The 23,873-nt window shown below is 38.3% G+C and overlaps 2 protein-coding genes across 5 annotated transcripts in view; one reads left to right on the top strand and one right to left on the bottom strand.

Moving 5' to 3' along the window:
• The first annotated feature begins 7 nt into the window (after positions 1-7).
• On the top strand, positions 8-17,767 carry lama3 (laminin, alpha 3). Of its 3 annotated transcripts, none has more exons than XM_024798557.2 (38): positions 8-207; positions 1,517-1,630; positions 1,811-1,923; positions 2,013-2,096; positions 2,189-2,292; positions 2,910-2,954; positions 3,040-3,194; positions 3,322-3,432; positions 3,644-3,752; positions 3,979-4,149; positions 5,440-5,636; positions 5,715-5,831; positions 5,903-6,054; positions 6,159-6,297; positions 6,383-6,482; positions 6,569-6,685; positions 6,779-6,949; positions 7,037-7,188; positions 9,231-9,437; positions 9,530-9,678; positions 9,792-9,954; positions 10,768-10,895; positions 10,982-11,132; positions 11,241-11,345; positions 11,437-11,570; positions 11,801-11,918; positions 13,227-13,361; positions 13,447-13,589; positions 13,682-13,789; positions 13,901-14,021; positions 14,110-14,216; positions 14,367-14,547; positions 15,468-15,617; positions 15,712-15,871; positions 15,955-16,082; positions 16,172-16,265; positions 16,357-16,467; positions 16,571-17,767. In XM_024798557.2, the coding sequence occupies exons 1-38, from the start codon at positions 13-15 to the stop codon at positions 16,714-16,716; spliced, it is 5,085 nt and encodes a 1,694-aa protein (XP_024654325.2). In that variant the 5' UTR covers positions 8-12; the 3' UTR covers positions 16,717-17,767. The 3 variants fall into 3 exon arrangements, with proteins under 3 accessions (XP_024654325.2, XP_076736891.1, XP_076736892.1); XM_076880776.1 differs by having other exon boundaries at positions 3,043-3,194; XM_076880777.1 differs by lacking the exon at positions 5,715-5,831.
• Positions 17,768-19,311: 1,544 nt separating this feature from the next.
• osbpl1a (oxysterol binding protein-like 1A) overlaps positions 19,312-23,873 on the bottom strand; it is a 33,324-nt gene continuing 28,762 nt past the window's right edge. Inside the window, exons 21-29 of one of the 2 annotated variants that reach the window (XM_004557168.5) lie at positions 23,379-23,561; positions 23,131-23,238; positions 22,321-22,410; positions 21,209-21,335; positions 20,902-21,015; positions 20,687-20,810; positions 20,511-20,601; positions 20,212-20,232; positions 19,312-19,902 (exon numbers count right to left, since the gene is read on the bottom strand). In XM_004557168.5, the coding sequence (XP_004557225.1) occupies positions 19,800-19,902; positions 20,212-20,232; positions 20,511-20,601; positions 20,687-20,810; positions 20,902-21,015; positions 21,209-21,335; positions 22,321-22,410; positions 23,131-23,238; positions 23,379-23,561 (961 nt within the window). In that variant the 3' untranslated portion in view covers positions 19,312-19,799. The remainder of the gene's footprint in view (positions 19,903-20,211; positions 20,233-20,510; positions 20,602-20,686; positions 20,811-20,901; positions 21,016-21,208; positions 21,336-22,320; positions 22,411-23,130; positions 23,239-23,378; positions 23,562-23,873) is intronic. The other variant, XM_076880778.1, reaches the window with a different exon arrangement.

Consider the following 23,873-nt stretch of genomic DNA (forward strand, 5'->3'; position numbering starts at 1 on the left):
GAAAGACTTAAAATGCAGTGGGCTGCTTCTTGGCTTTGCATTGCAGCGCCTTTGTTTTTGCTCTGCTTTGCTCCAAGTTGTCCCTCTGCTCAGAAATATCCAAAGTGTTGGCATGACAGACGCACTCAGATCCGTCAGAAGCAGCACAGCAGGAAAACGTTCTGTGATCCTTCCTTCAGCAACCAGACAGCAGGTGCTGCCACTCAGGTAATGCAGCTGCTTTTTGGCTTATCTGTTACTCACTGTGTTTTTCCTTCTTATTTTCTATACTACTGTTTGTTATTACATTATGTGCAGTGAGAGAAAACAAGGTCAAGAAATCTTAGTGACTCGGTTTTTGTGATCTGAGCATATAAAGCTACTATTAACTCTTGTGCAGTCACTATCAGACATGAGTTTTTTTACGTGCCAGATATCCTAAGCTCACCAGACCTTTACTTGGATATATAATAACCTGGAGCAGACTCATTTCCAACATGCACATGCTCTTCAATACGTATCTCTATGTCGCACACCACACTGTTAAAAAAAAAAAATCCTAGAAAAACAGTAATATTCCGGCAGCTGGGGCGCCAAAATAATACCATGAAATAACAGAAAATAACTTTCCCATAAAAATATGGTTATTTTCAGTAATGACAATACAGTTTGTTGCCCTAATTTTACATGGGATTTTGCCTTTTTCATGTGCTTTTAAACATTAAATTAGGAGCATTTTAATGTGATCAAACAATGAAATTACCTATAAACAAGGTCAATGAATGTGGCAATATGAATAATAATACTTAAATGTACAGAAATATACAGTTAACAGTTGGTTTAAATAATAATGCATTGCATGCCCTGGGACAGAGGCGAGGCTGCCATATCGCACCATCGGCCCCTCACCAGTAGGTGAAGTGTCTTTAACAAGGACACAACGACCGAAAGTGTCCGAGCCGGGGCTCGAACTGGCAACCTTCTGATTACAAGGCAAACTGCCAACTCTTGAGCCACGATCACCCTAAATAGCAATAATAGTAATAATTATTTGATGTAAACAAAGTTTATAGGAATCATGTTATATATTTTTCCATAGCATTACATTTGAATTTAACAGTTCAATCCTTCACATAACGGACAAATATTTGTGCAATCATGATGCATTTGTGAATGTATTTTAACAATCTAAATATGCATATGTACAGACAAATACATTTACAAAACAAGGAAATTATGTTTTATTACATTACAGTGATTTTACATTAATTTACATTTGAAATGTGAAATCACAGTCTATTTATGTAAATTTAATGATATTCTAGAAGAACAGATCAAAACTGTAAAATACTTTTATATTAGGACTTTTTCTTACAGTGCACTTTACAGCAAATACTACAGCAGGAACTGCATTTACACCTTGTATAATGATTGATTTGTGGTAATGCATTACTTTAAAGTAGGTCAAGCACCCCTGGAGTTTTCCATTATGTTAATCGCCCCATAGTCGACTGTTCATCTCGCTGTGTCATTACAGAAGTGCAGCTCTGGCTTCTACAGAGAGTGGGCCGGACCGAACAGGGGCCAGTGTGTGCCATGCAGCTGCAACGGGCTCTCCGATGAGGGTGATGAGCGTACAGGGAACTGTGTGGTGGGTGCTGACTCACACATGCACACACAAAAAGACAATAATTACTCAGATACAAGTGATGTCTCTGCTGCTGAGAAACAATATTGTAGCAGATGTCAGTGTTGTAGCATTTGTAGTCACGCTGCTGGGCCAGATGGAAACCATGTTCCTTTTCTTTTGTTTGATCTAACTGGCCTCTAGAAATGTCAGTTTGACACTGCAGGAAATCGCTGTGAATGTTGCAAGGAGGGTTATTTTGAAGATCCAGTGAACAGAACCTGTCGTGCCTGTCCATGTCCCTTTACAGAGAACAAGTCAGTATCTGTTTATGTCCTACTCTTCCTGCACAGCTTTCCTTTTCCTTGTTTTGCGTGAATATGAAGACCTTCACTCTTTGTTTTAGTTTTGCACTGGCCTGCCTCGATGTTGGCTCAGGAGTGGTGGAATGTTTGTGTAAACATGGTTACAGTGGAGTCAGATGTGAGAGGTAACCGTACATCATTTGCATCTTCATCTTTGCAGCAAACGCCCCAACCCTCAAACTTATTTACTTTTCTCGTGTTTTTTCCCCCTTTTAAGATGTGCATTTGGTTATTATGGCAATCCCATGGTGCATGGGGGCATGTGCAAGCCCTGCAACTGCAAGAAGAATGGTTTGAACATGTGTGATTCTCTGACTGGAGGTGACTATTTATGCAATAAAGAAATACATAATAAGTAATGAATAAATAGATAATTACTCATTGAGAAAAAAAAGATCTCAATCCCTTTGTGCCAGAAGTGCACCGATGTTTTCTCCAGGTTCACTTTGCAATGCATCTGTAATGTATAGTCTACAAATACAGCTGAGGAAATCACCACTCAGTAACATAGAGTGAAAACATTGCTGAAGGACGGTGTCTGTAGTCATTGAGCTGTGAGAGACTAAACATGACCTCCATGGGTACAGAGTGTCTGGTTGCAATTTATTTTGCTTTAATGAAGGTCTGCTTTCAATTCTTCTCATATTTCTCGGGCATGCTCCTCAGCATCTAATTTAATTACATGTTCTTGATGTAATTTTAGTTATTTAAGGCATAAAATTAATATTATTGTATATATACATTTTAAATGAAATTGTATTTATTTATGTATTTTTGGTTGTTTGTTGTTTGTTTGATTTCCTACAACTTACTTATACTTACTGTATATTTTTGTAGCCTGTATCTCCATATATGGATTTGCATACATGGGCTAATATGAAAGCTAAAGTGGCCTTCATGTGATGAGATCCAACTTTACTATTTTTTCCTTTCAACAGAGTGCATCACATCTGGTAATAGTAACTGTGGGGATCACTGTCATGGTGAGTCTGTGTTGAAAGTTCATCTTGCAGTCGTGTTTTGACCTATAAAACTAAGACTCACTACATTTCATCTTGCCTTTACCAGCAGAGTGTGACAGCTGTACTTACACTTTGCTGGTGGACTCGGAGAAGATGGATGATGATCTGGTTTGGCTGAAGCAGCAGCTGCAGAACATCAGTCATAGTCCTGTATCACGATCTACTCTGAACAACCTGGAGGCTAACATATCTGAAGCAAAGGTAGCGATTCACACAGGGAATAGGTGTTTTTCTGAGAAAATACACTGCCCTTGAGAATATTTGCTATTTCAGATCATGCAGCAACATTTATCCAAGTTCAAAGTACTTCTTATCTAATGTTTCTTAGGTACAGATGGGGAGGCACAGTACTGCTGTGAGACTCCTGGATCCAAAGGTTGAACAGCTGGAAGCAGATGTGGCTGCTGACAGATATGACTTGTCTCAACTGAGTGATGAGGTACCTGGAGTGAATTTTCCCATGCTAATCAAAATGTAACTCATCCAAGAGACTGATAATTTTTCCTTTTTAATTGTAAATGCAAACTCATATTAGAATAGTAGAGGATAGCCAAATAGAATGAAAGACAGAGAACCCACAGGGAGCTTTCCCAGCTCTTTATGTTGGCTTATTATTAAATATATTTAAATATTTTCCAAAATTTTACCAGAACCTTGACATTACATCATATTTGAAGAAGACCTTGGAGTCTGCAAATGAAACGAAGTTAAAGGCAGAAGATCTATTTAAAACAGGAGGTCTTCTCACACCAATACAAGGTACATCTCTGAAATATGAAAATATATGTGGTCTTATCAGCGTGAAGTTGGAGTGTTCCTAACTTTAATAATTTCTGCTCAGTGATATCAGGTACAAGCAGACCTTTCCTGCCTCTCCTGCCAAAGACTTTGTGACACTTGTTAAGGAAACCGAATTACCTGTTATGTCAAAGTGGGCATCGGGCTCAGCTATATCATTTAACAGCACTGTCTCTCCTCTTGTCAGATCTGATAAAGCAGCTAACTGAGGCGAAACCTGAAGATTCAGTTTCTCTCTCTGAAAAGGACAAAGGCAGGATGATGGAAGAAGCTCAGCGCATCATGCAGGAAATGAGAAAGAGAGGCTGCACTGCTCAGAGGGACAAAGCAGGAAGCGAGCAGGAGAAGGCACATAAATGTTAGAGATCTTTTTTCCTTGAGCATAGAGATTACAGTATGCTTATGAGGAGAGAGAGTGGGGCTGAAAATGGACACATTGGCATTTAGTATTTTAAATACAAACATTGTGTTTCATGTTAAATTATTCCACAAAGACCAACCCCCTTTCACCAGTTGAGAATTCACTAATGTTTTTATATAAAAATGACTGTATAAAGATTTAATTGACATTTTAAGAAATAACCAACTGGCATGTCCGTTTGCTAAAAATGAAACTGCAGCATATCTGCTGAAATCAAATGGAAATAGGAACAAATACCCACCAATAACTAAAAAGGTGACTACTTTACACACTACAGATGTTCTCTTCTTCCTCTTGTTTACGGTATTTATGCTAGGCTAAGTAGCCAGCATGTACCTTTATACCGAATGGGTCGATACATCCATCTATGCCCAGATAGCAGAATTATTCTCATGAAAACATCAGGCCCAGTATACTTCCTTGGTTTAACCTATACTTCCATATTTGGGGTGATTCTCACTTTAATCCTCCACTCTTGACTGACTGGCAGCAAGATTAATCTGTGTGTGCAAATCAAATAGTCTGGATGTGGAGATAGTTTTGACTCCCATAGTGTATGTGACCCAGGCTCTCACCGTTTATTGAACCAGAGCAAACACAAATATGTGGCAGATATACAGTTAGCTCCATAAATATTTGGACAGAGACAACTTTTTTCCAATTTTAGTTCTGTACTTTACAACAATGATTTCCAACAAAACAACTCAGATGCAGTTGAAGTGCAGGCCTTTGGCTTTCGTTCAGTAGGTTGAACAAAAAGATATGGAGAGCTCCTCTGACCGCATCTTCACAGGAAAATCTTCCAAATTCAAGCACCACACCTCAAATTAAGTCCAGGTCTTTTCTCTGTTTAATTGATAATGACAGTACGAAGAAACTGCCCACACCTTCATCTGATTTGAATGTGGATACCCTCAAATGAAAGCTGAGTCTACAGATAATGTCCAAGTCCATGATGTAACTATGATTGGAATATGTTTCAGTAAATGATAAAACCTTGTGTCAGTGTCCAAATATATATGGACCTAACTGTAGTGGCAGGAATGCGTCTCAGATCTTTAAACAGAACAGAGGACATGAACAATCAGCCAAACCATTTCAGAAACACAACTGCAGATTAATAATTTCATAATTAATGAAAATATAATTGTCAAAATTAGAGTTAGAAGACATTCTGTGGCCAATATCAAATAACTCTGATATCTAAATTTTGCATACTCTCTTCAGTGTTAGAACTAATCAGCAACGACATGATAGCTGCTGCAGAAATGAAACAACTCATCCTGCTTCAGAGTGGAGACTCTCTCATGGCCTCACATTCTGCTGTGAGAGAGTTGGGCGAGCTGCTGTTGGATGCAGAGGACAGAGTTGACAGAGCAAGGGGTCTTAACCTCAAGAGTCGTACTGCCCTACAGGAGCTGCAGGTAATGGGAAATAAAGCTCTCATTGGCCATGTCATACATTTCTGATGACACACTGTTTTATCTTTCTTCTTTTTCCAGCATCTTAAAGCTCAGCTGGATAAAGAACAAAGCACTCTCCATCCTGGGACTGAAATGACTAAAGATCTGCTAAAGAACATTACTGACAATTTGTCGATACTTAAGGAAGTTAAAAAAGTAATAAGCAGCTTTTTATAACTTCTCAAAAGTATTGGACTTTGCATTAAAGTTTACTGTTTAAATTGCAGGAATTTGAGAAGCGAGCAGCTCAGTTGGATGGTGCCAAGCTGGAACACTTTCAGCAGTTAAACAACAGTTTAAAAATAGCAGAGGTGGAAGCTATAGCCCAGGCAGAGGAGCATGCAAAGGAGCTCAAAAGAGTGGTGACAGAATTACAACAGTGAGTGTGAATCCCAAGAACAAATAAAGAAGCAAGGCAGATTTAGATTAGCTTGGGCCCCGTTTCTCGTTTAACATAATAGACCATCTTGGATTTTGTTACAGAGCGCTTCATACCGCTACTAACAGCACTTCACTGGTCAGCCTCCTGGGTATAGGGGCCTATGACAGCATCATTAAGGCAGTAGAAATGGCTGAGAAGGCAGCAAAGGAGTCCAAAAGGGCTGCTGATCAAACCTTAAAGGTAACTTCAGTGCTGTTAGTAAGAGTTATTAAAAAATCTACGTGTTTATAGAAAATATTAATGCAATATTTGAATGATAAATTAGGATGTGAAGAAGGGAGGTCTGATCAGCAGGTCTGAACAGCTGAAAGATAACTCAAGTTATCTATGGAGGGAAACCAGAGACACTCAAAGTCACCTTAAAAGTATGTAAAAACAAAACAAGTATCAAGACAAATATATTGAGTTTGAATGTGCAAAATGAAAAGGTGTTCTAATTTCTTTTGAACAGCGGTGTCACGTACAGTAAATGCTCACAGGAATCGTGTAAATAAACAAAAGAAAAAAAGAAGATCACTGAGAATCGACACCTCATCCATCGGTGACAAACTCAAAGAGATCAAAAGAGGTTTGTAGAGCACTTGGAATTGATGCAGATCAGAAAATAAACGTCAAATTAGTTATTGTATCTGCATATGATAGTTTTTCTTTTGTATTTCAGATGACACAGCGGCACTGATAGTGTCTGTGAAAACTGCTGCTTCTGATGCTAACGCTACAGTCAGCAGTGTGAAAGAGAGACTGAGAAATATCAGCGAGGAAGTGGGAAGAATAACTTTAACCAATATCAGTGTGAATATAAATGACATGTTGACAGATGCAGACCAGGCTGGTAAGTGTTTAAATTCCTTAAACATATTCTTGCAATTAAAATACAGTCATTTAAAGGTTTTATGTGTTGTTATTTTATCCGCTTAAGTAAAAAGCTTCAACAAAGTATTCCCTGTGATGAGTGACAAGCTCGCAGAAGTCAAGGCTCTTGGTAGGAGGATGTCACCTCACCCAAACATGACAGAAAGCATCCAGAGAATCAAGGACATAATAGAGGAGACAAGAAACTTTGTTAATAGGGTAACATTTTCTTTTTAATTTCATCTTTCCTATTAATTTCTTAATTGACTTGTCAGATTTGATTTAAAGCTGGAACAGCCTCACAGTGTATGACAGTACAGTGTGCATATGAAATGTGTAGCTTGCAGACTGAACCTTATGAAGCTGTCGGCTGTGTCTGCAGTTTTCCTCAGCTTCATGGTTCTTTGCAGGTATCTTCAAGTTTTCAAGAGAAATTAGCACTGCTAAAATGTAAAAATTCACAGTATTGCATTGCTTTCATTAATAAATGCAATACAAGAAAATCAAATAACTCAGAAAGGCCAAACAAATACACAAAAGTGAAATAAAAAAACTAATTAAAAAAATCCACACTTCTCAAAAAAACTTTAAAATAATAAAAATGAATAAAATAAATAAATAAATAAAATCATGTCACAAAAAATTGCACTAAATTAAATGCTTGACTCCAAGACATTAAAAGACCATGTGGCAACAGAAAAATGAACAACAGGTGGTACATATGCTGGGGCGAGTGATTAACTAGTTGAATAAAAGTGGCACAGAAAATAGAGGGAAGCAGGATGTTATTAACAATCACAAAGAAAATATTATTCAATAAAACAGGAAGTAACTCAAACAGGAGTATTAACAATACGAGCAAAAACAATAATACAAACTTTTGATCTAATTACAAGATATTTACAATTTTTTAATGATTGTTAATGTAAAGTGTTACCTGCTATTACCGAGACAGATATTTTATTATGTTTGCAATTTACTTTTCAAGTCAAGGGACGTTCATTTATTTCACACATTAAAGCACAGCAGACCCTGACAAAAGTGCTGCACAACAATCGATACAACAATTAGGAAAACATAATAATATGATGAAAGGTTATTAAAGGTTAATAAACTAAACAAGAGGTTTGACTTTCATTATTAAAAGGAGCTAGCTATAGTGACAGATTTAATCTGTCTTTAATTTCAGAGAGGAATCACAATTTACACCAGGTTTCTTTACATGACATTAAGGTATGAAGCCTGAGACAGAATAGGGCCTTTAATCGACCCCTGTGGTACTCCACGGGTCAAAGTGGACGCTTTAGAACAAATCCTACTGGAAAAAGAACCGTTAATCAGATATGACTTTAATCAGTTTGGAGCAGTGCCATTGATATCACTACACTGCTGAAGATAGGAAATTAATATTTCATGATTCACTGTATCAAATGCAACAGTAAGATCAAGTAATATAAGAACAGATGAGTGATCAACATTGACAATATAGAAGAGTCATTATAAACTCTCAAAAGTACTAATATATTGCTTAAGGCTGTTTCAAATTAACACATTATATATTAAGTGCTATGTAAGCACTATCCAAAGAGAATTCATTTGGCCTTGGAGTGTGCAGAGATTATCTTCAGTATTTCCCTTGTTTTTGGTGAAAGGAGGACAGAGCATGATAGCTGGATTGTATTTTGGCTTGATTCATAGACAAAGCTGAAAGTATTTTCCCCTCTGATCAGGAGTAACAAGGCTGCCAGCTATGGGAAACTAAATTTTTGCACAGCCCAGACTGACATCTGTTGTCTGGAGGATCAACCAGGTTACAGGGTCAGCTACATGCGACTGCTCTCAGGAAGTTTTAGATAATCTGCTGAACACAATACGGCCTTAAATGCTGGTGCTGAGTCAAAAAGCTAATATACTTGGTTACATTTTTTTTTTTTTTGCTGAGTCTGACCTTTCAGAAATCAACAGACTTTACCAGCTAGAATTACTACTTGGATGGTGACATTAGAATTATTTACATGTGGAAAGCTGCTTCATTTAGTAACTCTGATGCAAACATTCACATTGGAAATACCAAAAAAACCAGAAATTCTGCTTGAGTTGGTGGACCAAAAATAGAACTCAAAGTAGTGCAACTGTGTTTCCATTACCCCTAATTTGTAAAAATAAAATAATAAATGTATGAATACAATAGTTTATTTTTTAAAAACACATAAATTATCTGTTTTTGTGACACACACGATTTCTACCGTCTCTTGTCACAGCTCTCTCTTGGCACCACTTTCAATGGAAAGAGCCACATTGAGCTTCACCCTCCAAGAGACCTTGAGGACATTAAAGCGTTTACAGCTGTCGATCTTCTCCTCAATCGGCATCACAAAATCCCGGCTAAGTCTGATGTGAGACGAAAACGACACCAGGATGAACACAGAGATGCCAACCTGTTCGTTTTCTACCTGGGCAGCAAGAATGTGAGCATGCATACCGGCCTACACAGGAAGCATGATGTAGTTTTTTGTTTTTTTCTTTAATATACCTTAGGTTTCTTTTATTACATTTCTAGGCTTCTGGAGACTACATTGGAATGGCTATCAGAAACACTGTGTTGGTTTGTGTCTATAAGTTGGGTGGAGTGGTTCATGAGATAGAAACCAGCCAAATAACACTCGGAAGCGTGAACTCCTCAGCCGTTGACAGAGTTATCTTCCACAGGTACTGAGTACATATGGTAGAAGTGTATTTTAAAATGAACATGGATTTGCTAGCTGAAAGTTTACATGATGTCACCAACATGTTTCTTATCTTCGTGCCAACAATTCCTGCAGGGTTTACCAGGACGCTGAAGTGAACGTCACAAAGAACTTCACGTCAAAGGAGCGTGTCAGTCTCCCTCCTAAACGTAACCTCCCAAACACAATGACAGGCGTCTTCGACTTGGATCCAGGCAGTGTCGTTTTCTACGTGGGGGGCTATCCCGATTACTTCACTGTAATAAGTCTCTGCTTTCATTTCATCCTGCCTGCAAATTTATAGTGTTTAAAGGGGTAGAGAGTTGAAAGACGACTCAAAGCCAATTCAAACTCATTTAATAAGCTTGTGTAAAATTGTAAACGTTGCAATAGCAATGATAACTTTTGTATAACACACAAGCAAGCACACAGAAAGTTTAGACACTGTGTCTTTCATTTGTTTAGCCAAAGATAATGGGTTTTAAATAAAGGAAAAGCTAACATATAAAAACTAGTTTCCAGCACACACAGCTTCAGTTGACTTGATGGGTGGAAGAAGTAAAGAAAAAAGTACGGAAAAAGGTTTATTGTATTGTTTATTGTCAAGATTTTGACTCATGGGGTAACTCAACGTATTGCATGATTTTCTAAGTTTTCTTTGAAAACTATTTGGAATTTATTTGATGCTGAAAGAAGTGTTTTGATGGAAGCCATGATCTCCCAATTTTGATATGGATTTGATTTTATATATTATATCACTGTTTTATAGTATATATGACAATATTTGTTTTGTGGAAATAGGGTTCCATAGACTGCATGAATGACATACAACAGTCTTATTCAGAGACTGAAATTGAACAATTTAGTGAGAAAGGTACTTTTTGTGAAGAAGTTGAAATACAAAGTCCCTATCACAGTCTGTCATCATCCTTTTGTGGGAATGGGTTAATGAAAAATAGCTTAGAGCTTCTGAGCCCTAGAGAACAGGAGTGTACTCAACAAAATCATTTGCATTAGTAAATGACATGTTCACTTTTTCAGTCCAATTTTCAGTCCTCTTTTGTTCTCATAGCCTCCAGTGGAGCTGCGTTACCCCAAGTACAGAGGAGCCATAAAACTCTCCTACCTGAATGATAATCCTGTCTGCCTTTTTAACTTCAAACATGCTGTCAATATGGATGCAAAACAGCACACTGTGAAGTAAGCATAAAACAAAAAATTAAAAATAAAGGTCGGACATTGTGTTGACTAGAAAAGGTCAAATAATGATTAAATTATGTGTTTAGGATTGCACAGGAAGAGGTGTCTGATTATTATGAAGGAAGAGGTTACCGCATGGCGTTCATAAAGGATCCTGACTGGAAAAAGAGGCGACTGTTCAGATTTCACACAAACAGCCGAGAAACAAATGCCTTGTTATTCTACATTGGAAACAACGTAGGATTTTAATTTTTGAATAGATGCTTGAAGCACTTATATAACTGCATGTTTAACAAAAAAACAAACAAAAAAAGATTTAAAATTCATGTGTTTCTTCTGTTTTAGGAGTCCTTTTTCTGTGTGTTTGTGGAGAGAGGCTTCCTTGTGCTACAAGGTCAACAAGCTGACAGAGAGATTAGACTTCGGAGTGCTGAAAGAGTGTCTCTGTTTGTAAGAACAACAATACAATTAGTTACTTTAAAAAACTTGAAAGTCTTTTTGTTAAATTCATGCCTTTCTAAGCATATGCTTCCTGTTTCAGGACACGCAGTTTGCAATTGCCATTGCAGATAAATTAATTGTGTACTATGGGCAAAATACGGTCTCCACAGATCACATTCAAACAGACTACATCAGTTATTACATTGGGGGTCTTCCAGCAGAGCTCAGAGAGAGGTAATGCAACACACGATGCTTTTAAAATCATGTCAAACTCAGCTTCCTCTGGGAGGGAAACAAATAATTCCCTACTGAAAGACTTACAAAAAAATCAAACCACTCTCATGACCATTACTATATGACATATAAATGCCAGTGCCAATGTGTGTGTTGAGTAGTCTAGAAGAAAACAGTATCAGCTAATCAAACTGACCTTTTCTATGAGCCTGTCTGCCTTTGAATCTCAGACACAACATCACAGCTGCACCGCTCAGGGGATGCGTGGATAACCTGAAAGCAGATGCTGAGATTGTCGAGTACAACAGGACAATAGGTGTCAGCAGTGGATGTCCAATCTCCTCACTGGTAAGTCTCGGTCTGGGGCTCGGACCGAGACCGGTCGTTGTGTCCTTGGGCAAGACACTTCACCCGTTGCCTACTGGTGGTGGTCAGAGGGCCCGGTGGCGCCAGTGTCCGGCAGCCTCGCCTCTGTCAGTGCGCCCCAGGGTGGCTGTGGCTACAATGCTTGCCATCACCAGTGTGTGAATGTGTGTGTGAATGGGTGGATGACTGGATATGTAAAGCGCTTTGGGGTCCTTAGGGACTAGTAAAGCGCTATATAAATACAGGCCATTTACCATTTACAAATCTGCATTAAAATTTCTCTCAGATGATCAGAGGATAGACTTTTTGAAACTTTTTTTTTTTTTTTAAATAAAAGATGGACTTAACCACAGAGTCTGAGTAGTGAAGCCAGTGCAGAAGTGCACGGCACCTGCCTGGTTTCTAATGCACAGCAGGGGGGTAATTCTCCTTAGTCAGACTTTTAAAAAGTTTATGAGAAATTGTACCTACTTCTCACTTCATTTTAGCTCTTCAAGAACTTGTTGTTTTGATAACTTTGTGTCTTATATAATAACGCAGAGTGTTCCTTTTTAAAATTATGGCCCAATTAAGTATCTAAGTATGAGAATTGATGCCTGTGCAGCGGTGCTTCGAATGTGCCTAGTTTCTAATGCACAGCAGGAGGAAAACTCCTCGTTAGTGTGTTTGTACCTGCTCGTACAAATGTACTTACTTCTCACTTTTAGATCTCAGTACCCCATCAAATTGTTGCCTTATTAACTTTGTGTCTTATGTAACATAGCAGCGTGTTCTTTTTGAAAATTATGGCACCATTAAGTGTAAAATAGATGTTTAATTGAGGCGCTTCACGGCAAGGTACCTTGTGATTGACAAACCCCTTATCTCAGTTTTCCAGTCAGAGACACCCCTCACTTAACAAATCCATAAACCATGATGAACCAATCGTTATTGTGAAGAATAATCATGAAGTCAGTAGCATGATGTGGCCAATATTAGCTATCACACCTACCTGGAAATAACAGGGGAAAAAAGACTGTAGCAGCAGTTTGTTTCTTATATTCATATTAAAATAATATAACTGTCACGGGCTTAAATTAGTTGCCAGTGGTTACTCATTAAGGATATAGTAGTGTATTCAACTTCAACAATAGTGCGCTTTATTACTTAAAAAGTTAACTTTTTATTTGTAGGTGGAAAAATGTAACATTTCCTATTTCAAAAGTCAATCTCTGTCTAGCTTTAAAACACTAAATGAATAGCCTGTAGACACAGGGGTCTAATACTAGTGTGTTTCTGGCTTGTGTATAGGGTGTTCGTGCAGCTACATTGAATTCGGCTCTTTCTGTCGATTCTCTGTTTGCCTGGGACGAACAGCCAGTGAGAGTCTCGTTAGGCTTCAGGAGCACAGGCAAGCGGGGCGTTGTTCTGAAGAGCGGCTCTCAGGTAAATCTCGTGTGCCACACTTTTTGATTTAAAAGAAAATCAAAAGGAAAATATCAAGATGACTTTAGTAGTACTCTCACTGCAGGGCTCCAAACCTGTCCACAATCTCCAGTTGTCCCTGGACGATGGCTTTGTGGTTTTTTATAGTTTTAATTATACCCTGAGGTCAAATGAAAGGTATAATGATGGAGTCTGGCATTACGTGTCTGCAGTGGGGAAGCCATCAGGGTAAGATCTGTCAGCTTTTTGCTGATACCTGGATTTTATTGCAATTAAAATTTAAAATCAGCACGTCGCTAATGTTGTCGTGATTTTCTCAGGCTGCTGCTTAGCATTGACAATGTAAATGTGAGTCCGGCACATTCAGACCAAATCAGCATGCAAAGAGGAAAATTCAAAGGCTGCATTGCTAATCTTTATACAAGCAGGTTTGTTATACATTCTTTCAGTTGCTTTATAATATATCTCACAATATATATCTGTTTATTACAATAACACGATTCAATTTTGATGAAACAAAATCTCCTCATTTCACACAGGCCGAGTATTTTACCTGCTGATCTAAGCTCATTATCGCAAACTGGAGACATTATCTTTGGTCAGTGCAGTCAGCCTCCCCCACCGCACTCCACAATGAAAAGGCCCCAGACGCACAACCTTGTAAGCACATCAAACTATTATTTTTTTCAGCTCCCCTATTGCTGGATAATGACATAGTAACAGCAGTCATTTTTCTGCTGTGTGTCAGATTACGACTCCAGCTGGCAGTCAATGTAGACCCCAGAGAGCATACCAACTCTATGAGAAAGACAGCTGGGTCAGTTACAACCTCCCACAAGAAAACCTTAATTATAGGTAAAATACTAAAACCTGAAAATTATAATGGCATTTTCCATGACTGGTTTGGTTTGGTAACCTTTAGAGTGCCTCGTCAAACCTTCATCCAGCTGTGAATTCATTCATAAACATTTAAAGGGACTTTGTTCTTGTTCTCATGTGTCTCAGGCCTCACTTCTCTCTTGATATCAATACCAAATCGTCCAAAGGGCTCATCCTCCATGTCGCAGGAAGAGGAGCCGTCCCCCTCCTGGCTCTGTACATGGCCAACGGCAAGATCAAGATGTCACTTGGTCAAAACAGAATCATCCAGCACAAGGAGAAGAGCAATGATGGCAACTGGCATAGAGTTTGTAACCAAGTCTCATTACAAATATTAAGTGATAAAAGCAGCAAAGCTCTAAACATTGGACTCCTGATTTCAAAGGAACAGTTGCAGATATATGGGAATTTCGGTTGCTTATCTCACATAGATTTTATCAGCAGTAGGATAAAACTAGAAAACTAGAAAACCAGCAAAATGCAAGTCAGACTAATCGGATTGAACAAAGAAGCAAAAGAAACACAGGAAAAAGGCAAACACTAAGAAACATGAGGGAGGAGACGATATCTCTAAAGAGGAGATCAATGGAACAAAAAAAGGTAACCAAAACTAAAAGAATAAACAAAATAAATAATAAAAAAAAAATTATAAAGAAAAACAATAATTAATATTACTACTGTTGGCAGCTGGGCAGCAGGTATCTTTCATTAGAGCAAACAAATATAACCTTTACAGCAGCACCAATTAAGCTTTGATTGGATGACAAAAGTGTCTCACAGGCAGAGAAAATATATATGTTATTCTTCTCAAAAAGTAAATGTATTTATTTCCCTAAACAACGGGCAGTGCCAAAATGAAGCGTTAAGGATTTAAATGGTGCAGAAAAGAAAATTACTGATATCAGAAAGCTTCCAACGGGAATTCAAACACCGCTAACAAGAAATATATATACAAAATATATAAAATACATTAAAAAAAAAATGACATAGTGGGCAATTACATAATGGAACTGATTTTTGAAAGTTTGTTGGAGCATAAATGGAAAGCAGGAGGAACAACTAATTTCTAAATCACTTTTATCATAAACAGTCAGGACATAACTCTTAATATGCAGGGGAAAAAATGCAGTAATTCTTTTCTCATATCTGTGTGTCATATCACAATCATATCACAGTGATGGTGAAGTTATATTCTGTGGATGGCTGAGTTTGTTTGCGTGTGCGCAGGTTCAATTCAGCGTGGAGAACAGCACTTTTCATCTTCTGGTTGATGGGATCCGTGTGACTGATGGCCGCTTACCAAACAATGAGGGATCATCTTTAGACCTGCACAACCCTGTGTATCTGGGAGCTGGTACAAAAAGCAAAAACACTAAAGTCTGTATCAGACTCAAGCTATGGCAAATATTTTCCCACATCTTTTTGTTTGCACACTGACCGGCTTCTCTTTTCTCTTCCTGTCCTTTATCAGGGACACAACATCCCCACAGACAGTGTTATCAGCTGTATAAGGGAATTCAAAATGAATGATGTATTTGTTGGTGCAGCTGAGGTGAGCCACAAAGCCTTACCGTGCTTTCATGGGCTTGCAGAGGAAGGGACATACTTTGGTGGCGGTCACATCGTCTTAGGTTTGGCCTTGTATTTCAAAAATCTTGATGCTGCTGATGTGTTTCAATCATCCGCACACTCATAAAGAACATTTCTATTCTAGATAACTACTTCACCGTTGGCTCGCACTTTTTGTTGTCCTTCAAGCTGCGCCCTCAACACCTCACGGGTCTTCTCTTCCACGTTCAAAGTGATAAGACCAGCCTTAATGTGTTCTTAATGGAAAACAAGGTAAAACCTCTCGCTCTTGTGACAGCTAATTGGGCAGCAATTCAAAAGAAAAGCTGCATGAGATGACAAAATATGTTATGTTTTACCAGGTGGGGGTCAAAGCAAATGATGGTAATGGAGCTGTTAGTGTCTCAGTAACACCTCGTAAAAGCCTCTGTGATGGAAAATTTCACGAGGTTACAGGTAGGAAATCGTGTATTAAAAACATTCAAGAACGTGAGTCACATGTTGATAGTTGTGCTTTTAAAATTCTTCTGTTATTGTTGTTTCTCAGTCTCCAAAAAAAGGAACGCATTCCAACTAGTGGTTGACTCCGTGTCCAAGGAGAAAGCAGGCCCCAAATCCACGTCATATTCAACGGCCCTGGAATCGCTTCACATTGGGGGTAAATCCATGAACCGCTGGGCATTATATCTTTCAGAGAGTTTCAGCTTTTTGTCGTATAATCTGATCAGAATCTCTTTGTGCTTTTTCCTTTCCTGAATTAGGGACAACAAATCAAAATGGAGCCCCTGTGCCTTCACCTTTTGTGGGCTGCTTGCGAAATGTGAAGCTTAATGGAAAGCCGGTTGCATTTGCGAAAGCCTCCAGAGTGGTCGGTCCAGTGAGCATCAACAGATGCCCCGCAAACTAATGAAATACATCATTACAAACAGGGATGGGAATAGTAAACCTAGTTAGGCTGAAATCAAGCAACAATTTTTCCAATCTAACGGAATTGTATTTCTCTAAGCTTCAGTTCCTTTTTTCCACCACAGGAATGTTTTCCTGATATTTGCTCATTACAAAGCAATGACGCCAAACTCATGATAGCGAGTTGTAAATCACCTGCAAGCTTATTTTCTACTCTCCCTACACTGTTCCAGACTCATTGATATTAAAATAGTCGCCCTGAAGCTGAAAACCTGTTACGGTCTACTTTTATTTCCCCACAGAACACCGATAAGGTGAGAAAACTGATAGAGACTCAGTTCAATGCAGCCACAACACCATCTAAGAGCACAACAGCAAAATTTGCCATAAATTTAGCAGTGGATTTTAAACAAATCCACCCCAATCCAAATCCCATTCTAAATTGGCTGCAGGCGTGAGTGTGAATGGATGTTTATCTATCTGCGTTAGCTCTGTGATCTGTCCACAGTGCAACACACCTCTCACCCAATGACACTTGTGATAAGCTCCGGCATTACCATGACCCTGACTTCCATACACTGGAGAAAATAGATGAATGAATTTTAAACATCTGATATATTTATCTGTCGCAATATCAGTCGCTTCACATTAACACAAAACCTTATTAATCAGTATAGGAACAGACAGGATCCATAAGAAACAGCATCAGTTCATTCCCGTGTTTAAAATTAAGGTAAATATTACATACACACGCACCTTACTCATACTAATAGCCTTAATTCTGCCCTACGTTTGACCAATAGATGGAGTGCTTCCCTTCATGTAATGCGAGCTGTTAGTTCACATTTACTCTCAGCTGGTGATGGCAGCAAAACATTACCAAGAACTTGAAGGTGTCAAGGTTCAAGTGAATGACATGGATGGATTTCCCCCCACAAATTGCTTTTTATTTTCTGTCTGTAGCAGTAGTGGTAGTTAGCACACACAGGCTTGAAGACTGTATTCTGCCCTGTAATTCAAGTGCACTGTAAAGCTGCTCAAGTCATATGAAATGAAGTTTGTCTTTTTTGTTTATTTTTATTTTTGCCCTTTGATATTACTATACAGTTCACACACATAGAGAGTGGGTAACTAAGTACAGAAGAAAATATATAGTTATTATTTATAGTGTAGTTATACTTTTATTACGAAAAATATGAATAAGATCACTTTAAATGTCTAATAATCTGCTCTACGTTTAAAATAAGTGAGATGTCATAAAAAGTAATAACAATAAATGTACAGCAGATTATTTTAAATGATACTAAACACTGCAGTCAATTACAATAATGTGTAACAGATATAAATATAAATGTAAGTATATTCTGATATATTTGCAGTTCATCAATATGCATGTGAAACTTTACTTTAAATGGTTGGCTAATTAGAAGTGACTCATAGAGGTCATTAAATGAGTGACAGAATATTTTAAATGTCTAAGAAATAGTCATAAATTATTCTAAATGTGCAATATGTAAATTACTACACATTCAAGCGGGCTGCATTAAATGACTAATCAATTAGGGTTACAAATAGATTATTATATAGGCAACAGATGACTTTTAACAAATAACAGTTCATTGTGAATTAGTATAGTACAGTTCTAGTATTGGGACCCACCCAGTTTGCGTTGTCAGTGGTTATTTTGCCCCTTAAAGTTGCTGGATGTCATCAAATTGCTATGGTTTATGGGGTGGCTGTAGGTCAGGAGGTTGAGCAGGTCATCTGCTAATTGGAAGATTGCAGTTTGATCCCTGGCTGCTCCAGTCAAATATCCTTGGCGTTAGCCCGCATCCATCAGAGTATGAATGTGTGTGAATCTTAGATAGAAAGCACTTAAGCATAGAAAAAGTCTGACTCTAAATTTTCTTTTCTCATTACTCATCTTTTTCTAATTTACATTTTAAACATTTTCAGCTTTTTTCCAACTTCTTCTCTGTGTGATTGTCAGCTTTTAGCAGTTCAGCTTTTTTGTTTTCATGTGCAAATTTCTGTATTTTTCATCTCGTTCAACATTTTTAACTTAAAATTCAGCAATTAATTCATTTCAATGCATACATTCAGATTCAAGCATTCACACTGCAGTTTCTTCAGAAAATGCACTTTCTAGTTTCCCCTTAAAGTAACCGTATGGGGGCACGATTTATTAAATATCCATCTATTCAGATTCTGTTGAGGCCTAGCATTAGATGTGTGTGTTCACTTTATTTACAGGTGGCTGTGGACCATCACTGTAGAAAGCTTCATCTCTGCTCAAGTTGAAGCACTGAACTGGACTGCACTGTATTTGTGGCCCATCCCCCCCAAAATCTTAATTTTTGCTGAGTAAAATTATTTTCTTTTTGTTTTTTTTAATGTTAGTCTCTTTTCTGTGCTCAGTCAGTTGCTCAATAAGCTTGCATGACTTCGCCCTCATGTCTAAATATGGATATTCTGGCTCAAAACGCAATCACAGTGGCCAAACTGCCATCACTGAGGCTTTGCTCATGGTTTATATCAATCTATGTCTTCAGCAGTCAGAAAAAAATAAACACAAATAATAAAAAAATCATATTAGTCAGTTCTTAATGTATCTTTATAAGGTTGAGACTAATACAGAAAATTTACAGTGGGTTTTGTTCTGTAATCTTTTTTCCTTCACAAAGCAAAATACAGGAGAAAATAATCACAATCCACATTAGACGAGTAGTGGGTTTTCGAGTGCAATGCGAGTCCAGAGCGAATGTAAATAACATGAGGTCACTGACGGCTGGATTTATGGAAAGTATATACAGATATACAACTGGAGACAAAACACTATTATGAATATTTAAAAGAAGACAGGTGGACAGTAAAAATCACAAACCCTATCCACTGTGCTAAAAGTCCATTTTAAAGAAAAACCTCTTTAAGTCAATGCAAATGCTATACTGTCAAACATTTCCTGCACAGCTTCACCTCCATAAAGTAGATTAAGGCCACACTGTTTAAGTACACTTTTTTCATATTGCTTGGTCTTGTAATTTTCCAATAAAAACAGTTCATGCTTTGTGCAGAGAAAGTCCTTTAATAAATGTCCGGCATCTGGCTGTAGGCCCTGTTCCAGTATCCACCACAGAAGAGCCAGTCCTGGGAACTGGTGTGGGGATTTTGCCCCTGTTGAAACCACCTAAAAAACACATCACAGAAATATCAGCATTCATAGATCCCAGCAGGGCGAGCCAAAACTGAATACAAACAAGAGAAAGTGAGAAAGAAATGTATGATTCGGAGGGAAGATGGGGTGATTGAGTAATTGCATTTGGTGCCATTAAGAGGAGCTGCCATGCTGGTGGAAGGAAAAGCGGATTTATTAAATTTGTCTCTATCATATCTGGATAGAAAATACACACAGTGGTAGATAATTTAGAGACTCAGATGTGTTAAGGTCACGTGATCACATCAAACATTTCGGATGCGAACAGCGAACAGCTCTAACCTCGGGCCAAGGGCAGGGCTTCTTAACGTCAAAGCGAGGATGCAGCAGAAAAAAAAGACAAGTGAAGATAAAATGGAGATACAACTTGAGCTTTTTCAGCACACAAAGTATGACACCATATAGATAAGAACTGTTAATTCATTCATACGCCATGAAAACTTCATATGAGGTAATAGAAAGGCAATGGTATTTTATCTGCACTAACAAAGGCTGATTGTTTAATATTGCCTGGAATTAGTCAGTCCTGCGTGGTTTCATGTTTACTGCGTCAAAGTATAAAGAAAGAAGAACAGTCTCACCTCGCCTTCCACTCTTCATCCGCTTTGGAGCGGTTTTTCCGAGCAGCTCGCTGTTTTTCCTCGAGTCGCTTCTTCTCCTCGCTGGCGAGATCTATCAAAATATTTGACATTTTTTGAGGAAGCAAATGAAAATTTCCCCCCAGTTTCAGTTTAGGTTAAGTACCACCAATCATTACCGATGTCACCGTTCTCCATGGCTCGTATGTCCGGTCTGAGCCTGCAGTCAGTCTGAGGGATGACTCCCTCCATCTCCTTATGCAACTCATTCAGCTGCATCGCAAAGCATGTGAAGTTGTACATCTGCAATTAAAGATTGCGTTTGTACGTTAAAACATTGGATTTCTTCTAAGAGTACCCAATAAAGATCTAATGGTGCATTAATCAGCAGGACCTGGACAGAGTTAGCTGGTCTGGGTGCTATTTTCCACAGCAGCTGGCTGCCAGGAACCACCTCCACAGTGTCTGCAGGTGGTGAAGGAACCTCCTCCTGATCCTCAGCGCAACCCTGAACAGCACGACAAACACAAATAATGCTGAACAGACAGATGAGCTCCAGCCAAGATGCATCATTACAGAACGTGTTAAATATGAACACTAATGATCTCGGTCGCTTGCCATTTTTACCACTGGATGATATTACTCATGCAAACATCACAACAGTAAAGTGAAGGGATTCCACAGTGTTCAGTAATTCATACCGCATTGCTGCCCTTCTTGTCCTCTGCCCCTTTTTTGTTGTTTTTCTTGTGTGCTTCAAAGGCAGATGGGTCAACAACATAGAGGCACTCTGTCCACTTCCCATAGAGAGCACACAGCTTCTTTTTGCTGTCAAACACACACAGACTTCAGAGGAGTTGTTGTAATTTCGTGAATACGTACTCTAACCTTAACCATAACCACACAAACACACACGAATGTCCCGAGGCACAAACACTAGTAATGATTTCAGTTGTAATGATTTTTTTTCCCCATTCTGTTTTTAGTGTCAACATAACAAAAGCTCAAAAAAAGAGAGAAAAAACCCACACAACACTTTTGCGAGTGGGAGACTTCTGGAAATGTAATGTTTTGAATGAAACCAAAAATCTAGTTTTTGGCCTGGACATCACGTTGAGATAAAAAACAACAAGAAAAAACACAAGCTCTTCCCATCTTCTTGCTTGTTAGCATCTGTTATTGCTGCACATTATTTATCAGCATATAAATCTGGCCTGGCTCTTGTGATCATGCACACTAGTTATGTTTACGATGACTCACTGGATTTGCTTATCCTCCATCTTTAATCGAACTGCCCCCGTTTTTGTTTTTACCGTTTGCTGATTTTAACCGCCTCTCCCACACTCGAGTATTTTGACTTTTATTTTGTCAAAAAGGCAATTAACACTGCAATGAGTTATTAACCATATGAATTGTTAAGTGATTATTTGCACAATGATTCAATTTTAAAATAGGTTGATACTACATTTTGTAGATCCTAATTTACAAATGAAGCACCTTTAAAAAAACGCTGCTTATTCAGACATATCCACCCAAACATATGGGGAGGGGTGGATGAGGGAAAAATTGATAGTATAGGCAGATAAATAAGCTATCTGACACTCACTGTCATTCCATGTAATATGGAAGAAAACTAATGTTTCACAGTGTCCTATGGTATGTTTCAATGTGTGATGTAGATTCAGACTTAAAGGTTAAAGAGAAGGCATTTTCTCCCACTCTCACATCACTATTTTATTCAACATTCAAGACTGAAATCAGTCTTCTCTGCAAAGACGGCTCATTATTTACATCTCTGAACATCTTGCTCTACCTTTTATCCAGAATATATCCTTCAACTTTGTGTAGCTCTTTTCCAAAAAGGCCACATGGTTTGAAGTTCAAGTAGCACCTTTCACCAGTTCTAAGTGAAAAGAGAAACAGGATGAGTCACACAAGACTTCCTCATTTGCTCTGTCTGTTTTCTTCAAGAGCAACGCTTCCCCAAAATATTTTATCAGTTGTATCACACTTTTTCTTTAGCCGTAATTTGAAACACATGATACTTAGATATTAGGTCAGTGCTACGTGTTCCTTTTCATGGCTGCATGCATTGTGTTATAATGGAAGCATGAATAAAAGGAACACGTTATTAAGTAGCGTAGCTTAGCTGGCTAATGAAAGAAGTGTTTGATGTGAAACATCATGGCTTGAGGCCACTTTATTTTCTTTACTTGCCTTTATCTAAGAAAGAAAAACCTCTGTTATAAATTCCCATGAAAGTTAATGACAGCATTTTAAATCTTGTAACACAAACGTCAGACTGCTCTTAACAATACAACATAAAACACAGTTCTTTTGTTTGGTTGGCTAAGCATTGTTTCAATTTAACTTTACTGCATGTGCCAGTGATAACAATGGTTTCATTTTGTTTTTCATGAAATAATGTAATAAAGACCAAAGGCTGCTTCCTATTTGATTATCGCACATTAAAACATGTTTAAAATGCAAATGCAGACAGTATAACACTGTGAATCACATTTCCCTTTATTTCTTTGCCTTATTTTAATTAAGACATTTTAATGCTTCAATAATTCTCAACAAGTACTTTATGTACAAGCATTTTACATGCTGATCCTCTTACCTGTGGTTGACCACCTCCACATTTCCATACTGTTCAATCCACAGCTGACCAACAATGATATTGTGAACACAACATGTGGGATTTGTCCATGTGTAGGCTTCATTGTGCCTGGAGGGAAAAAAACCAAAACAGTTTGGCACAATGTGCACTTTCAAAATGGTAATAGAAAAGGCGATAGGCGAATTGGTAAAAGGATAAATATTGATACAGGTAATATTTCCTTTTTAAAAACAGCTAGCAGCTCTTACTTGGGCAGCTCCAGTGTGATTGTGCCTTTCGGCTCAGCTTCCACACTCTTGCCCCAGAACTTGAGTTTGGGATAAATAGAGCCATGAAAAACAAAGTCCTGCTTCAAGCCCTCAGCATGGAAGGCGCTGACCGGAGGGTGATGGCTCACCTGCTCTGAGATGAGCCTGAAGCCCAGATCCTCCCTGAAATAACCAGGGACACAGCTATGATGAATGGAGGCATTTGAAGACAGCTGTGTATGTTTGGTAAGCTGCACAGCAGAATTTAAGAACTTGTTGCTAGATAAAATACACTCAGTGGCCACTTTATTAGGCACACCTGCTCAACCACTTGTTAGCACAAATATGTAATCAGTCAATCACACTGAAGCAACTGTGTGCATTTAGGCGCACGTGACCTGCTGAACTTCAACATGGCATGATCGTGGGTGCCAGATGGGACTGTCTGACTGTGTCGCAGAAACTGCTCATCTACTGGGATTTTTTTGGCCCAAA

Source organism: Maylandia zebra, linkage group LG23, assembly GCF_041146795.1.
Source record: "Maylandia zebra isolate NMK-2024a linkage group LG23, Mzebra_GT3a, whole genome shotgun sequence".
NCBI lineage: Eukaryota > Metazoa > Chordata > Actinopteri > Cichliformes > Cichlidae > Maylandia > Maylandia zebra.

What these genes read in the sequence shown, in the direction of transcription:
- lama3 (XM_024798557.2), top strand. Translation starts at nt 13, where the DNA reads ATGCAGTGGGCTGCTTCTTGGCTTTGCATTGCAGCGCCTTTGTTTTTG. An exon ending in GACAGATGCAGACCAGGCTG is followed by an intron (nt 6,950 to 7,036) that starts GTAAGTGTTTAA and finishes TATCCGCTTAAG; the next exon opens with TAAAAAGCTTCAACAAAGTA. An exon ending in TCTACCTGGGCAGCAAGAAT is followed by an intron (nt 9,438 to 9,529) that starts GTGAGCATGCAT and finishes TTACATTTCTAG; the next exon opens with GCTTCTGGAGACTACATTGG.